We start from the raw sequence: 18,427 nt of genomic DNA, 5'->3' as shown, positions 1-18,427 counted from the left end.
ACATTTTAAAATAAAACTACAGTAATAAAAATTAGTTCTGCAGGCACAAGGATAGTGGTCAAAAGGAACCCTTCAAATACAATCAGGATCTCGAACAAACAACTCCTAATGAGAAATCAATATAATAAAAGTTGAGTTTCAGATGAGTGGAGAAAAGGGGACTTAAAGAACATCAGGGCAGACTAAAGGTAAAGCAACAAAGCTAGAACCTCAACCATAATTGTTACACCAAAATAAATTTCAAAGTGGTCAGGAGCTAGAGAGAGAGTACAGGGTTTAAGGCACTTGACTGAACTCCCATCAGCACATTTGGTTTCCTGAACACTGCCAGGAGTCACTCCTGAGAACAAGTCAGAAGCAGCCCCTGAGTACTACAAGGTATGAACCCAACCGCCACCCCCAGCCCACCACCAAATAGGAAATATTTGAACACTGCAATGAAATATTGAAAGTACTGGAAGAAAACAGGGCATATTATTGTTTTAAATAGTTTAGTAGTGGATATTCTGTCTTAAACATAAAAGGAGAAAAATAATGATAAAAATGACCCTGGTGGAACTTGAACTTTTGTATCATAAAAAATTAATAGTCAAAAATATAAAATGGGAATGGCTTCAGCACATATAAAAACTCCTTAACATATAAGACATCAATAAACCAGTAACTAAAAGTGAAAAGGTAAACACTACAATAGAAAATTAAATTAAGAATTTGAACAGTTCAATAAAAACATGGAAATACAATTTTTATTTTTTAATTTACCTTTATTATATTGAATCACCGTGAAAAAATACAAAGATTTCAGGTATAAGTCTCAGTCATATAATGATTGAAACCCCATCCCTTCACCAGTGCACATGTTCCACCACCAAGAACCCCAATATACCCCCCTCCCACCCAGTTCCCACCTAAGTAGCTAATGATCTTCATTTTATTCTCTATGCTTTGAATACATTCAATATCTCAATAAAGAACTCACTATTATTGTTTGGAATTTTCCCCCAACAATCAGGCCTGCTGAAAAGGCATCATTTAATAATTTCTTTTCATTGCTGAGAATGAAGATTCTATGTCAAGGCTGTGCGGTTTTGGATTTCTGATGTTTTCAGTTCACAGTCTAGATACATTTCTGTAAGAAGCCGCTCTGGGTGCCAAAATGAGTTAGAAGACCTCTTGGATCATAGTCTTACGGAGCAGAGGGTCTGTTTTGCAAGCAGCAGCTCCGAATCTTATCTGGGCCTGGAAACACAATTTTTAAAATCTCTTATCATGGCCAGAGAGGTAGTACAGTGGCAGGGTGCTTGTTTGCATGTGGCTGACCCAGGTTCCATCCCTTGCATCATAGAATGTACCCTGAGCCTCACTAGGAGTGATCCTTGAACCTAAAGCCCTAAAAACTTTTGACTATGTCCCGAAACCAAACTAAAACAAAATAAAAACCTCTTACTTGGTGAAATTTAAACATACAGAAAATACACATTTCTAGCATCACTAGAAATCAAATGATCAACTAATGAATATTATTTCTTCTATAACACAAATACTTGGCAAAGACAAGTCAATTGGAATCAATTTTGCTGAAGACTTTGACAGAAGCAAAACAAAAGAAAAAAGAGAAGCTCAGACTTAATGCCATAAGAGGGGTGAAGGGACTTTTGAGAGACCAAATATCTTCTCACCTGTTTCAAGTAGAGAACGATCAGCTATAATCTCTCCAATAGCAAATCTAGCGTAAGAGTGAAGGGAGGCATTCTTGGAGAAAGCCATCCAGAAAGATAAGAGTTGAACAGAAATTGGTGGGGAAACATAAGTTTGATATATGGATTTTTATTGTGATGGTCATGATTGAGGAAAATATTATGTGTACTGACATTATAAAATCCCTGGGAAATTGAGAGTGACTTAAGTTGTAGATTAGAAAGCAAGCAGTTGTCCATGATGGCACTGATAAACAGATAAAAGGACAGATAAAAACCCTGCTAATTGAAAAAAATTTTAATGATAAAAATGGTGATAACTATTTAAAAAACATGGCTAACTGGCAGCACCCCTCTTGACCTCCAAGAAGTGGTAGCAACTATCCTTACTTCTGAGAAGCTGCATAAAAACATATGTGTAATTAAGCCAACTTTATATGCCTCTAAAAGCTTGCTTATGGTTCTGAAGCCTTCTCCAGGTTTTGCTTGAAGCTACCAAAAAATGTCCCTCTGAGGAAACATTCCTTCCCCAGGAACAAAGGCTATGGGTCTTAGTCACAGCCTCTTGCTAACCTGCGGAGCCTCTCCATGACGTTCATGTCCCTACCATTGTATGCTGGCAGTGATCATATGATCTTCTTGTGTCAGTGTGGAGTCAGTGTGGATTCTTCCTAGCAAAATCTGTCATGGCTGTATCATTAGTGAGCCCCCTCCAGTTAGTGAGAACATCTGAGATCCAAATTTTGTATTATATGATTTGAAACCATTTCTTTGTAAGTGCACTTTCAGTGTTCCAAGTATCCAGGTTTGGAGATGCTGGTGTGAACTTGCAGACTTCCTAGAGCAGGTACCTTCTCTCTTCTTCCGCGCCCAGGACTGACATCATTTTATTCCATAGATAGTCAGCAGTGATGACTAGCTGCTTTGGTTGAGACAGCTTTGGTCACATGACTGGCTAATAGTGATGACTTGCTGCCCAAACCCACTTATCAGTCCAGAAGCCCTAGATTGCTTCATAAGGATAAAATGAATAAGAATAATTAAAATGGGGCTGGGACTCCTGGTCTCAGAGCATAATCGGAAAGGTATGCTCCTGACATGGCCAACAGGTTTCCTCCTGATCTCTGCCTGAGTCACCTCTCTCACATGATGAGACCTGTCAGGGCTTCACCTTCTTCCAGTTATGTTTCAGGTCAAGGAGGGGCAGGTAACCCAACAAGTAGAGTCCTGAGCTCGGGTGCCTGCGTAGGGTCTACTGTGAGGAATTGGTTATGAATTTCCTTTAAAATGGTCTAAGGGGGGCCAGAGCGATAGTGCAGCAAATAGGGTACTTACCTTGCACCGAGTGACTCAGGTTCTATTCTCGGCATCCCAGATGGTCTCCTGAGACTGCCAGGAGTGATTCCTGAGTGCAGAGCTATGAATAACCCCTGAATACTGCCAAATGTGATCCCCAAAACAATTAGTTAATTTAACTTAATTGTCTTAGGGAGATGGATTTCATCCTGGACAGGCTGAACTAGAGACTTTGCTGATTGTTGAACCGATAGATATCACATACTAACCAATTGCCTCTTTGATCTTCAAGCCTTTGAATATGAACAGGAAGGCTTCATTTTGTTCAACACATGTTGGTTATTAGGCACATAATCCGACTTTGTATGTGAGGAGTAGGAATGAAGGAAATTACCAAAAATAAGTAATAAACACCCTCTGTCTTTAGTGACTTTACAGTATAGAAAGGAAGAACACCATGCAGGTGAAACTTACAATTATTGAGGATATGCTTTGCTCTATTGGGTTCTCTGCATGCATGACTGCAGGAGAACTAATGACCTCAGGGAGAGAGGATAAAGGGAAGTGTATTGTTGGTACATCTGACTTTATGAAATAAAAATTTGCTTCAACAGTCACCTTCTTGACATTCTTGCTTGCTCTTTCATCCTGGTCCTTTCTACAAACATCCAGCTTCACACGGCCAGTACCTTACCAAATCAGGATGAACTTTACCATGTTCTCTATTTTATTCTAAACCAAAGAAAGGAATGGAGGCATGGAAGGGAGAGATAGGGAAGGGGAAAATCTTTCCATGAACACCTAATTTCATATGAAACAGAGTTAAAATACCTTATGCTTCCAGGCGTGGTGAGTCTGGTAGTGTTCCTGCATACATTTTAGTTCCTTCTCTTGCCATTCCTTCCCCACAGCTCCTTACATTCCAGCCAGCCCTCACACTTGTCAGGTATTTGACTCATCCATGATTTATTTATATATTTCCTCTATCTGAGGTGAGCTAGCATCTGGCAGAATTCATTAAAAATTTACAGCTCCCCTTTCCTAAGCACCTAACCACTCATTACAGATTAAGTTTTCTCTCTTCAATGTCCCAGTAGGACAAGCTGTCACTATTCTAGCATAAGTCACTGTTTTCTCATATGGGAATTGGAGTCAGAAGACCTGGGTTCAAACTCCAGCTCTGTGACTTAAGAGCTGTATTGGCCAGGGAACTTCTATGTCTCTAAGGTTTCCTATTTGTAAATATGGGGTACTTTATATGTAATTTACAGAATTAAGAAAATTTTAAAAAGACCATAATGTGAAAAGATTTGAGGGAAATTTCTATTCCACTGGAATGTAGGCTCCTAAAGAACAAGAATTGCACAGCTTCCCTCCAAAGAAAAAATACTTTGTATTTAATATGTACAGAGAATTACAAAGATATATGGAAATTTTTATATGCTTTTTGCCCAACTTCCCTTACTGCTATCATCTTAAATAACCCATGACATGTTTGTGAAAATGAAGAAATTAATAATGATATACTAATACCAGTGAACTCTATTTGGATTTTATTAATTTTTTCACTGTCTGTTAGGGTATTCAATCCAGAACCCAGTTAGTATGTAGTTGTCATGTCTTCTTCATCTCCTGTGGTCCTTTACAGCTCTGTCTTGTCTTTCATAACATTTGCACTTCTGAACAGCACTGGTTAGACATTTTACAAAAGTAGAAAAATATTCGATTTGTGATTTTTCTGGTGTTTTCTCACCAGATTCTCTATGAATTTTTTTAGTGCACTCCTTCACTCTTTTCACTGCATATCAACATGACTTATCCATAGTGATGAGAAGATGGATTTTTGACTGCCTTATATCCATCATCAAACCTAGCCTCGCACAAGGTGCTAATAACTACTCAAAGATTTTCCCCGATTTATATCTGTTTCATCTAATTCTTAAATGTAAAAGATCATGTATTACCCATCTTCAAGTCTGTTTGGTGACTGTTTACAAAAAGGAGTTAAACAGGCGTCTGGTTGCATTTTCTGGCAAAATCTAGTCTACCTAATAAGGCTCCTGTGATTTAAGCTGCACAGTCGAAAAGCTTAATACATTTTGTCTATTTTGTATATTAAGAGCTGGAGTGCATACAATATTTTCTAAGGAGATATAGGGAAAGGCTTTGAGCTTTGATTTAGTGATATCATTGAGGAGACTAGAGAATGAAGTTTAGGGTAGAGAAAAAAGACTTGGTTTTCAACATGTTTGTTATGTCTTATGGGGGAAAACCTGAATATTTTGGAGCTCCCTGGAGTTTAGGTGTACATGCTAGACAGAAGGCAGGGTGGGTCTGGAGATTCGGATTTGAACCCATTTTCTATTCTAATGGTACTTGAACCGCAAATCAAAAGAGCTGAGATAGGTGGTGAGAGAGGCTATCAGACTCTAGTAAGAAAGGGGCAACAGTGAGAGAATTCAAGAATGTCAGGGCTGCTGTACAAGACGTGGGGTGCTGCCAATATTAATCCGGGGCTATTTTTAAATTTTAGGAGATGCCAGAAGACTGGAAATGATGCAGCGCGAAGTTTAAACGATTAAATCATGCCTCTGCGTGTCCAACTACGGAAGAGAGAGAAGGAAAGAGCATCGACATTAAGGCTGCCATCAATTTAAAGCGGAGAAACAGTCCAGCCCTTCAGCCCAGCCCTCGGCGGAGCCTCAGTGCGCATGCGTTCACTGCGACTTCCGCCGCCCCCGCTGCGGGCTCGTCACTTCCGGCCTCGCGGGGCTGGGGCGAGCCCGAGACCGGAGCGCGCGCGTGCTGATGACGAAAGCGGAAGTGCCTGGGCCTGAGGCGGGACGAGAACCCCGGGAGGGTTGGGGGGGGCTCGCGATTGCGGAAGTTTAGCGGGAGGGTCGGGCCTGCGTCGGCGCGCGGAGCGGTGCAGTTCGGGGACGGGCTGCGTCCGGAGGGAGGTGGCCGTCGGGGTCCGAGCGCCGCCGAGCCCGCACACGGTTGGGGGCAGCCCCGGGCCGCCCCGGCGTCGCCGCCGCTCTTGGCCGCCGCTCCCTTCGCGCCTCTCCCCGGACGCCCGCCGCGCTCCCCGCGCCATGGCCGCCACGTCGTCCAACCTGCAGGTAGGCGCCCCCCGGGCGGGTGGGGGCCGCGCCCCTGGGCCGGGCGGGGTGGGCGGCGCCGCGCGGACGGCCGGGGGCGGGGCCGGCGCCCGCCGCTTCCGGGTGGGCCGAGGCCGGGCCGGGGGCGCCCGGAGCCGCCCCCCCACTAGCCGGCGGGCGGGGAGGAGGGCGCGGAGCGGAGCTGGCTCGGGGCCGGGGGTCCCACCTGCTCGGAGGCCGGCGGGCTGGGGGGGGAGGCGGAGCCCAGAGTGGCGAGGGTCGAGGGGAACGGCGGGATCCCCGGGCCCCGGGTCCGCGCGCGGCTCTGGGACACGGGCACGGACACACACACCAGACGCACACGCCCCGGGTACACACACATACACACACACACACAACACCCCCCCATACACCCCCTCCGACACACACACACAGCCCAGGTACACACACACAAATGACACACACGCAGACCCCGATGCACACCACTCCCGTTACACACACACAGACTACACCCCCCCCCCGTACACACACACCCCAGGTACACAGACACAAACCACACCCCCAGTACACACAGATACCCGGCACGCACACTGCAGGTACACACACACAAACGACACAACACACCTGATACACACCCCAGGTACACACACACAAACGGCACACACCCACCCCTTATACACACACCCAACACACACACCCCAGGTATACACACACAAAAGAAACACACACCTGACCCCCCCCCGCACACACACCCCCAGGTGCACACAAATGACACACCCAACATACATACTTCACACACACACACACACACACACACACACACACCCTAGGTGCACACAAATGACACACCCAACATACATACATTCTTCACACGCACACACACACACACACACACACACACACCACACCCGACCGCAGAGCTCTCTGAGCACCCGGGTCTGCACGCACTTTGCTGGGACCCGGACACACACACATACCCGTTACACATTCACATATACCCAATACACATACCCGACACACAACCCCAGAGCTCCCTAGCCCCCGAGTCTTCATGCTCTCCTGGGACACACACACAAGAGACACATAGGACCCCAGAGTCCTGCCTCCGCCTTCCTCCTCCCCACGAGCCTGGCTACTGGGGGAGGGAGGGTATCAGGTGCCTTGGTGGGCCACCCCCTCCCCCTCGGACCTTGTGACTTGAGTCTTAGTCGTTAGACTTGCGGGGATCGTGACCAAGAAGCTCAGCCTTTTCAGGAACCAGTGTCTCCCAGCCCCTGGGGCTTCTGTGGCAGCCTCAGCCAGACAGGCCGCCTGGTGGTTAGGGCACCAGGGAAGTGTGAAATGATCGGATATTCTTCTAGTTGGAGTGTTGTGAGTCGCCTAGGGTGCATATCCCCTCGCACCCCCAGTGCCGGGTCCCTCTGCCGGGCCTAGGGGAGTGCCCCTTGTCTTGGTCTTGCCGTGGCCGTTGGCCGGATGCGCGTTTACTGAGGCCCTGCTGCAGGCTTCGGTGGTAAGCGGGACCCATTTAGGGAGAAGTTGGTCAGAGTAATAGTGATTAGGGACAGCGAGAAGGCTGGCTTGGAGCCTGCATCTGGAAATTCAGCCTAGAAGGATAATTGGTATTTTCTCTCCCACTTTATTGTAATTGCTGCATTGACTTAAAGAATAAAAATGAATGTGCCTCTTGATTTGTGTATCCTTCCCAATGGGCTGGAGCGATAGCACAGCGGTTGGGCGTTGGCCTTTCACGTGGCTGACCCGAGTTTGATTCCTCTGCCCCTCTCGGAGAGCCTGGCAAGCTACCGAGAGTATCAGGCCCACACGGCAGAGCCTGGCAAGCTACCCGTGCGTATTTTGATATGCCAAAAACAGTAACAATAAGTCTCTCAATGAGAGACATTACTGGTGCCCGCTCGAACAAATCAATGAGCAACGGGATGACAGTGACAGTGATCCTTCCCAACAGAATACATGAAACTAAGACGCAGGGGCTCTCGCCTGGCACTCGGCTGTCTGGGCTTTAGGCTCCAGCATCCCATGTGTTCGAACTCCCACCGGAGTGATCCCTGAGCACAGAGCCAGGGGTGGACCCTGGGCATTACCCATGTGCACCTTCGCCCCCCAAAAAAGTTAAGTGCAGTGACCTTCCATCTAGTTTGTTAGCCCCACTCAGAAAAGGTCTTTCTGTCAATGGACTTGGGAAAAGTTATTGGTTGTTTGATGAAAGTATTTCTTTGAGTGTCAAGACATGACTTCTTTGGGAAGGCACATCTTTATTTCCCAGTTGACTTTTTTTTTTTTTTTTTTTTTTTTGCTTTTTGGGTCACACCTGGCGATGCACAAGGGTCACTCCTGGCTCTGCACTCAGGAATTACCCCTGGCGGTGCTCAGGGGACCATATGGGATGCTGGGAATTGAACCCGGGTCGGCCGCGTGCAAGGCAAACGCCCTACCCGCTGTGCTATCACTCCAGCCCCCCCAGTTGACTTTTTAAAATCTCACTACCTTCCTTTTGTCAAGATCATGTGTAATTTGGTTATTTTCCAATATCTTGCTTTTCATCTGGTATGCTTTTTTCTTTTGCAAGATTTGCAGTTTCATTCTATGGTCAGGACCCCATCATGTTTTGGATTTGGTTGTTGGCTATTTTCTTCAGAGGCTTGGGGATCATGCCCTGTTAGGGCTCTCACCCAAGCTTGAGGAATGCCTAGAGTATGGGTAAAGTTAACCAGGATTGTTGGTGCAAAGTGCATTTTCTCATGCAAATCGTATTTGTCGTTTTGGTTTTGGGGCCACACCTGGTTGTGCTCAGGACTTACTCCTGGCTCTGTGCTCAGGGATCACTCCTGGTGGTGCTTGGGGAACCATATGTGGTGCTGTGGGTTGAACCCAGGTCCGATGCATGTAGCACACTGTTGAGTTTTTTCATGTCTCACCCAACTCAACATGCGCTATACATAAGAAGTGAGAAACGGTGGGCCGTTGCGAAGGCAGGCCCTCCTGCAGGCCGGCGCAGACAGGCCGCCCGGGGCTGTTCGGGGACGAAGGGTGGAGGATGGGCCACGGCCAGACTCCTGGCGTCGTTCTGTCTCTCCTTTTACAGCACAGTTGTGGTTGTCGTTATGGCCATAGACTCGGTCACCAGAGTTCCATCATCCTAGTCTCCTGGCAGGCCTCAGAGTCTCCAGAGTCCGTTTTCCTCTCCGTCTTCTTGTTGTCTTCTCTTTGTTGCTGTGCTCTCTTTCTAGCTGCTCCCTTTATGCTTCTATGTGTGCCGCTGTGCTCTCTGCCGTCTCTGTCTTGTGTCCGTGCTGACCTTCTAATCGGCTCCTGACTGGGGCCATCTGCCTGACTTCGTAGCCTTGTAATGTCTCCCTCCTCCCCGTCTAGTCTGCTACTGTTGTCGTCTTCTTCAGTCTCTGGTCTCTTCTTTGTCTGTACACTCTATCGCCATAGTTCTTCAGTCTTTCTCTTCTCCCGTTGTGTCCATCTGACCCTCTCACCGAGCTTCTGCCATCTGACCTGGCTTTGACAATTTCGTAACCTTCTGTGGAGGACCTACCTATCTGACTTCCTCCTTGGCGTTGTGCTCTTCTCTTAAGTCCTCTGTCTTCTGTCCTCTGTCTTCTCCTTCTGACCATTGGACCACCCCAGCCCCTTACAGCCTAGTGTATATAGGAACCATGTAGGGTGGGGATACAAAGATGGGGTTGAACATTAGCAAATCAGCAGAGAGGTAAGGCCACTTTTCCAGGAGATCAGCTCAAGGGCAAAATCTCATCTAAGGAGATTTCTCCAGATTACTAGGAGATCCGCTCAAGGGCAGGGTTCCATCCAGGGTGTGTTGCTTTCTTCTTTCCTCAACTAGTAATCCACTTAAATAGTTGTAGTAAATTGACTTTTGATATTTCTAGCAATGTCATTTTGTATGAGCACAGCAAGAGATACCAGTCTTAAACTTTGGTTCTTCCTGAGGACTGTCACTGTATCACTGTCATCCCGTTGCTCATCAATTTGCTTGAGCGGGCACCAGTAACGTCTCCATTGTGAGACTTGTTCCTGTTTTTGGCATATCGAATATGCCACAGGTATCTTGCCAGGCTCTGCCATGCAGGCAAGATACTCTCAGTAGCTTGCCGGGCTCTCCGAGAGGGACAGATGAATCGAACCCCGGGTTGGCCTTCCTGAGGACATCTCACTGTATATCCCAGACCACAGTCCTCAGGCCAAATCAGTCTTCCTAACCCCAGCAGGGTCCTTATTCAGTTCCCTCTTTTGGGTCACGACAGAGTTTGTCCATGATTGTGCTCTTAACTTAATATTAAGTATGTTAAGTATTATGGCGCTTGGCCTGGCCCATTTCAGTGCTCACAGCTAGCCCTGGGTCCATCCAGTCCCTCGTCGGGACCCTGCTCTTGGAGTGCTAGGAACTAAGGGCAACTGAGGCTGAAGTCAAGTAAAAACAGATGCCCAGAGTAAATACTATTTTGGAGCCAATTAACTCCCATGTTACATAGCATAGCGTCAATTGTCTTTCTATCTCTATACAAAAAGGACATTGCTAAATAAACCATGCAAATGACATAAAGGAAAGAGAAAAGCAATATAGGATTATTAGTTGGGCCTCAGTCGCACTGTTGTAGGAGTGGCCCAATAAACCTTAAGCTCCCTGCAGAGCAGCAAAGTGTTATCCAACAACGTACCTTACAAGCTGTACTTTAAACCTACGGCTTAGGAGAGGTGTGCCTAGGTGCTCGTGTGTGTGTGTGTGTGTGTGTGTGTGTGTGTGTGTGTGTGTGTGTGTGTGTGAGAGAGAGAGAGAGAGACAGACAGACAGACAGACAAGGAATAAAAAGATTTGAAGAGTATTCAGATAATGAATAACTTCACGGAACAAAACAAATGTGGCTAGATATATGTTTATGCTCTAGGGGGAGGAAATCAGATAAGTCAAAATTATAAAATAATGCAGTAGTTGCTAATAGAATGAGACTTCGGTGTGGAAGTTAGAGCACACAGGAAGGATGTATCTCTTTAAGGAAAATGAGAAAGATTCCCCCAAGGAGGTGCTGTGAGGTTAGATAAAATGAGAGGTACTGACACTGTCTGCCTGATGATTGGGATGATGTCGCTTTTATCCTCAAAACAATTTTTCAAGGTAAATTCAGTTTTGTTTCCCATAAGAAACTGAAGCATAACGACATTGTGATTTGTCCCAGATTAATATAGTTAATTAGGATTAGCGATATTTAAAAAATTGGGACTGTTAACAAATCTGTGCAGTTTTCACTACAAAATGTTGTTTTCTCAGACAATAGAAACATGTATTCCAGGTTGGGGGGCGGGGGAGTAAAATATTCTGCGATCTAGATGTGTAAGAAATCTTGGCAAGAATTGGGAGAAGGTGCAACTAATGCAGCGCCTTGAAAGCAGTGCATTGAAAGTCCTAAGTATGAAATGAGTGTCCTTTGCTCTGGCGTGCATTTCGCTCAGTCTTGGGGAATCATAAGTGAACACATCATCCCTGACGTCCAGGGGCTCCTTACCTGCTGTGATGCGGGTGCCTGGACCCTTCAGCAGTACAAGAGGCAGGTGACCAGTTCTTTGAAACACAGGCCAGGCCAGGCCCGAGGGTCGGGGTTGCTCTGCGCCCTGAGTCCGGGAGGCGCTTGAGTTGTTTGGTGTTTGTTTTTTAGATGGGGGCTACTTAGGGGTTACTCCTGGCTCTTCGCTAAGGGATCACTCCTGGTAGACTTGGGGGACCCTATGGGGTGCTGGGTGTGCAGGGCCACATACAAGACCAATGCCTTACCCGCTGCACTGTGGCTCCATCCCTGAGACTCAAGTTTTGGAGGGACAAGGCCTTTCAGATGGAAGCAGACTGTTGACAGAGGCATGGGATCTCAGTCATGCAGGTGCCCACATGGTTTGCTGTGGCTAGCACTCAGTGCCAGGTGGGAGGAAACTGGGTGGAGCCATGCCAGGAGTAGCTGTGTGTAGCACACACAGATGATGGGTCCCCATCCCGCTCTATATGGGGGCGGGGGCCTAATGGAGGGCCTGTTTAGCCCCGTATCATTGGCCCCGTAGCAAGGTTCCTGAGAGTAGTGGCAGTAGCTACTCCTGGCTATGAAAACAGGCGGGCTCGTTGGGCAGAATTTTGTGGGATGGGCAAGGGTGTGGGCCAGAATAGGTAGTAACTACTGGAATAGAGAGAAGGACAGACCGGGAACAAATATAAGAGGAAGAGCAAGTGGTCATGCTTAGTTTTGCGTTTAGAAAGAAAGGGAGGAGGCGGAGGGTGGGCTGCGGAGTGTGGCTCTCCCGGGGTGGGGGGGGGGGAGTGTGTTTGGGACCAGGGTGGTTTGGGTTTGACAGTCCGTGGGGACAGCCAAGCAGAAGTCACTGCTGGAGCCCGGAGAGGGAGTGCAGACCAGACGCACGCACTCGGGCTGTGAGCGGAGTCCGGCATCCTGGGGGCTTGGGGAAGTGAGGGGTCTTCAGGGCCTCAGTGGAGCCCTCTGGACTCTCGGCGCTAAAGCGTGAGAAAGGGGCCCTGCAGAAGAATTCCGCACCCAGGAGAGGGCAGTGGCGTCAGAGCAGAGGAGACCCACTTCACTGTCCCTGTGTCCCTGGGCTGAAACTGCGGGACTGCAGTGCAGTCACACAGCAGAGCTGCCATGGTTCGAGGAGAGCAGCTGGGAGCTTGGGCTTCTCTCCAGAGCGTGGCCGAGCAAGTGAGGGCGTGAGGGGGTCTCGGAAACTCGGGGGTGCCGGCGTGTTTCCGTTTCGTTATGTAGATGTGAGCCTCGGGAGGAGCTTATGTATGTGTATTTCCTGCTGAAGACGGGTCCAGCCAGAAAGGAAGCGGGTAGATTTACCCAGTCCCCATCTTCTATCGGAAAAGAACAGTCCCGGATGTTCCCAGCTTTCCCCCCACTCGTGTGACTGGGATCTGACCCCGAGTAATGGTCTTACGTCACTCTTTCGGGTCGTCTGTACGGCTAAGCTCTGGGCCAGGGAGAAGCGAAGCATCAGATGAACTCCTGTACTTGGGGGGCTTGTGTGCTAGCAGGAGAGAATCGGCAGAACAACAAAACCCAGATGCAGGCACAAATGTCTGGAAGAACTTGAAGCAGAAGAGTGATGTAAATTGAATCCATTCGGGAATCATCTGCCTAAACAAAATCAGCTTACGTCATGGAAAACATCACAGAATGAGGGAATCAACAAAGATAAATCAACTCAAAAAAAAAAAAAAGTACTGCATGGTTTCTGTCATGCAACAAAACTAAGGAACAGATAGACCCGATCCCAAACCCCTGGATTCTGCAGAAGAGCATTCGAGGCAGGGCTCAAAGGCGGTGGACTGGTTCTGTGGACCATAGAGGATTATTTTATCTTGGTGGAGGATGTGATGTGGTCGGTAGCATTTGGTGAGGTGTGAACCTGTACCTCTGAGACACACACAGTTGTAAACTAGTGTCACATCAATTACTTAAAAAGGAAGTGAGGGGCCGAGAAATAATACAGCAGGTAAGGCACTTCCTTGCACTTGCCCTACTGGGTTCAATCCAGTGTCCCATATGGTCCCCCGAGCCCTGCCAGAATCACTTCCTGAGTGCAGAGCCAGGAGTAAGCCCTGAGCATTGCCGGGTGTGGCCCCTGAACAAAAAGCTACAGCCCAAATCCTGAAGGAGTCAATAATTTTTCATCACAGATGAAAGGAAAAATTAGCAAAGGAACCTGGGCCTGAGCTGTGGGAGAGAGCAACTGGCAGGCCTGTCGGGCAGCTCAGCACAGGGCATCCCTCAGCCCGAGTGCCTGGTTTTGTAGACCGTCTTGGAGACCAAGATGAGAGACAGGGTGTGGTGAGAGCATTGTGGCTTTCACTTGCATTTCCTGTTGGGAGCGGTGTGGGACAGCTTTTTGTGTGCAGTGCGTGTACAGCCTCCTGGTGGGGGCCTGCCTGTCTTAGCCCTTTCTCTGTGTGGATTCTGTAACCGTTGAGTTGGGGAATTCCCTATGGGGCCCAGAGACTAGCCTTTTCTGGATGTGTGATGTGCAGCCTTACATCTGCCTATATTGTCCCTTCCGTGGCAAGACCAGGAATCCAACTTTTTGTGCCGGAGGGATGGCTTGTGGGATTGGGGCATGGGCTTTGCTTGCAGGAGCCTCAGCCTCAGCCCCACGTGGTCTCAGCACCCCTGGCCCCGTGTGCCCACCTTAATCCCACCCTGGGGAGCCACGCCCAAACACACACAGATGTGGCCCTACCAACACAAACAAAATGAAACGGAATAGGAACTCGTCATGCCCAATTCTAGATGCTCAGGCTTTGAGGACTGCATAGTCCTTACCTGTTTTGAGTTCATCTTTGTAGGGTTTAGGTTAGTGTTTCTGTCTCCCCTCCCCTCCCTGTCCTTTCTCCTGGCCTGCTTCCCTTTACCCTCCTCCTCTCACCCCTCAGGGGTGGCCAGTGGCTTCAGAACCGGGTACCAAGAATGACCTTCCACCTTGCACTGGTGCTTTGGCATTTCTGTCAAAAATCAGTTGATTCAAATGCATATGGATTTGCTTGGGGGATGGTTGTTTTAAATGTTGTGTTTGTTCATATTTATCATGGACATTTTTAGAAGACGCCAACATAGAAAATGAAAAACTGCCTAATCAAACATAAGTCCTATTACATTTCTTTCTCATTTTTTTTCTGTGCTCTTTTTTTTTTTTTAGGATGGTGTGTTGCAAATAGTTGAATTCACCCCACCTTTATACTTAAAACTTCTTATATAAAAACTTTCTATGTGCAGATGTTTGTTTATATTGTTTCAGTGATTCTCTGACATTCTGTTTTGTGCAGTCTTTCACTATTTAAAGTGTGTCTTTTTTAGTTTAGTTTTTTTTTTTTTGGTTTTGGAACTTACTCCTGACTGTGCTTAGGGATCGCTCCTGGCAGAACTCGAGGGGCCATCTGTGGTCCTGGGGATCAAACCTGGCCCTTTCGTTTTACTTTTTAAAAAGTTCTCTGTCTTTTACTGTCTTGGTTAAACCTTTCAGTTAATTAGTGGGTAAAAGATTTGGGCACTTGACTCTTGCTACTTCATTCTCCCTTTGCTTCTGAAGGCGACACCTCATTTGCATCCTCCTGTTACTTGCTTTAGATACAGCAACATGGTGATGATGGAGACTCACCCTAAGCGCTTTCGATCTAAATTTTAAAATCATTCAGTTATTCTAAGTATGGCTTTTGTTCAGCAGAAATTATGTGAGACTCTGGTACTAGATATTCTAATTTTCAGGTAGTGTTTGTTTATATAATAAGTATAATTTGCTATTTACAAATAGTTATATTTTGTGACATCTACAGTTATGAATTGGGAAGTACAGTGGTGATTTAGCAAAAATACTGTTTTGTTGTAAGATGAACATTTGGACTGGGGGCGGGAGAGAGCACAGCGGTCGGGCTCCTGGTTTGCATGCGGCCAACCTAGCTTTGGAGCCCTGGAGCCCTGTGTGGCACTCGATCCCCCAAGCATCTGGGTGTGACCCAAAACTAAAAAATAAATACATAAAAAAAAAAATTGGGATTGGAGGATGGAGCGAGGGTCCACGCATGGGTCAGGCATTTTCCCACACAAAATTGATCCCGGGCACTCCATCCGGTCCTCCCTGAGCCCGCCGGGAATGATCCCTGAGCGCGGGCCAGGAGGAAGCCCTGAGCATTGCCAGGGGGAGTCCAGAAACCAAAGAAGAGGAATTGTTTTCAGGGATAATTGTTTGGAATTTGTGCTTGTGCTGGGGGCTGGAGGAACGTGCAGCGGGTAGGGTGATTGCCTAACGTGTTGCCAAACCGGGCTTGATCCCCAGCACCGCTCGCAAGCCCTCCGGCACTGATCTCAGAGTGCAGAGCCAGGGTGGTCCCTGAGCTCCATCAGCACAGCTCAGCGAACAGTTAAAGAAATCAACTTGTGCTTCTGCTTTGCTTTTGATGGTGCGGTTTTCCCTTCTTCCACTAGAAAGCGATTGATCTCGCCAGCAAGGCGGCCCAGGAGGACAAGGCTGGGAACTACGAGGAGGCCCTGCAGCTCTACCAACACGCCGTGCAGTATTTCCTCCACGTGGTCAAGTGTAAGCCCCTGCCCTGGCTGTTACTCAGTCACTGAAAGGAAGAATGGCGCTTTACTGATGGAACTTGAAATGCAGTGCCAGGATGCTCTCAGTCATCGGGTGGGCGGGGAAACCCATCAGCTCTCCAGGACACACTAGTTCCATTTTAGGTGCTCAGCTGACACTTGTGTGCAGCTGTCGGTTACCCATTTGTACAGTCATTATTCAAAGGGTCACGGTCCCGCGGTGACCTGGGGTTCCCCTGGTGTGTTCAGGGACGATCCCATCGCCTCTTGCACCCCCACCCCGGCCAGCCGATGAGGGACGAAGGGACTGGAGCCACGGTTGGTTGGTAATCAGGGGCCGTTTATTCAAGAGAAATCATGAAGTGTTGGTGTGACTGAACATTATCCTGAACAGTGAGCAGGTGCCCTTCCTTCAGGGGAAGTCCTTCTAGGAGGTGCCCTCAAGGACAGAATCCCACGTAGGGCTCTAGCACTCTGGATTCCTACTAGGAGACCCACCCAAGGGCGCCATTCTCTCTAAGTGCATACTGCTTTCTCCTTTCCTTTGCTAGGAATCTGTTTACACAGTCATTTTCAATTTACTTCTAATAATATTTCTAGTCATTTTGTATGAACATAGGAAGAGATTTGTTAAGCTTAAGTGGTGGCTCTTCTTGGGGACATCTTAGTATATATCCCAGACCACAGTCCTCAGGCTAGGTTAGTTTTCCCTAACTCCAGCAGGGTCCTTGTTCAGTTACTTCTTTTTGGGTCATGTCAGTTTGTTCCATGACTGTGCTTATTACACTTCTTATGGCACCTAACCTGTCCCTTTTTGATGCCAGGATAGCTATGGCTTGTCCTGGGTCCATCCAAGTCCCTCGGAGAGACCCCCGTTTTAGGGTGGTAGGAACTAAGGGCAACTGAGGTATAAATTAAGTAAATATGATGGATGCCCAAGAATAAATATTATTTGGAGTCACTTAACTCCCATGTTACAAAAGCATAGCATTAACATCTTCCTGTGTCTATACAAAAAAGGCATTGCTCTAGAATACACTATGCAAAGGACATAAAGAGAAAAGCAGTAACTCACATATACAAAAATCCAGTCATAAGAAGATTTCATTTACAGGTTACAGGGTCTGAGTTGGGGATATTTGTGATTAACATATAGGAGAAGAAGACAAAGGGAGAGGTTAAAGATAAACACAGGATTGGGAGTGCTCTGATGGACTTGGGTGTGCCTCGGGAGCACTGGTGTAACTCAATAAATCTAAGCTCCGTGCAACGGGGAGAAAGGACAAACCAATGTTACTTCTTAAAATGCCTAGAACTGTAATCCAGCTGTATGCTTCAAGAGTAAAATGTCCTCTAGTCATTTAAGTTTTGCTGATGATATACCAACTTATATAATCTGATCCTACTCCCTTTTTTTCTTTTTTTTTGTGTTTTTGTTTGTTTGGGGCCGTATCCTGTGATACTCAGGAGTTACTTCTCTGCTCTCAGGGATCACTCCTGGCAGAGCTCAGGGAACCATATGGGATGCCAGGGATTGAACCCAGGTTGGCCGTGTGCAAGGCAAGCACCCTACCCACTGTACTATTGCTCTGGCCTCCCCCTTTCTTCCCCCTCCTTGTACATACTGACCCCAATACCTTGAACTTTTGAAAAAAAATTCTGTGGAAATACTGCGTAAAGTCCCCTGTGAGAACTATTTTCTAAGGCAAATTTCACCAACATATCTGCCCCAAAGTCCATGTATGTTGGTGAAATCCGCCTTACAAAATAGTCTTTACAGCAGCTTGTATATAGCCAAATTACTAGATTAGTTGTACACATGGGCTAGAGCGATAGCACAGTGGTAGGTCATTCGCCTTTCACGTGGCCGACCCGTGTTCAATTCCTCCGCCCCTCTCGGAGAGCCCAGCAAGCTACCAGAGTATCTAGCCTGTATGGCAGAGCCTGGCAAGCTACCTGTAGCATATTGGATTTGCCAAAGACAGTAACAATAAGTCTCACAATGAGAGACGTTACTGGTGTCCGCTGGAACAAATCGATGAGCAACGGGATGACAGTGACAGTGACAGTTGTACACATAGTATGTGGGATTTCTGTCATGTTCTATACTTCAAAATAAAGCTTTTGTAGACATTGACAGAAATGAGTAACATTGCTTTACTTCCCATTGTCTAATTGCTTTTGTCTGAGAAAGCAG

General features: G+C 47.2%; 1 protein-coding gene across 2 annotated transcripts in view; it reads left to right on the top strand.

The window, feature by feature from the left end:
- Positions 1 to 5,843: 5,843 nt before the first annotated feature.
- The window catches only part of VPS4B (vacuolar protein sorting 4 homolog B), a 34,162-nt gene continuing 21,578 nt past the window's right edge, over positions 5,844 to 18,427 (top strand). For both annotated transcript variants that reach the window (XR_008628561.1, XM_004601696.3), the window contains exons 1-2: positions 5,844 to 6,115; positions 16,114 to 16,225. Coding sequence is in view for 1 of the 2 variants with exons in the window: in XM_004601696.3 (XP_004601753.1) it covers positions 6,089 to 6,115; positions 16,114 to 16,225 (139 nt within the window). In the remaining variant the exon portion in view is untranslated. The remainder of the gene's footprint in view (positions 6,116 to 16,113; positions 16,226 to 18,427) is intronic.

This window comes from Sorex araneus, chromosome 2 (genome assembly GCF_027595985.1).
Source record: "Sorex araneus isolate mSorAra2 chromosome 2, mSorAra2.pri, whole genome shotgun sequence".
Taxonomy (NCBI): Eukaryota; Metazoa; Chordata; class Mammalia; order Eulipotyphla; family Soricidae; genus Sorex; species Sorex araneus.
Note: the sequence above shows the minus strand (reverse complement) of the source record. Positions and strands in the feature narration are given on the sequence as shown.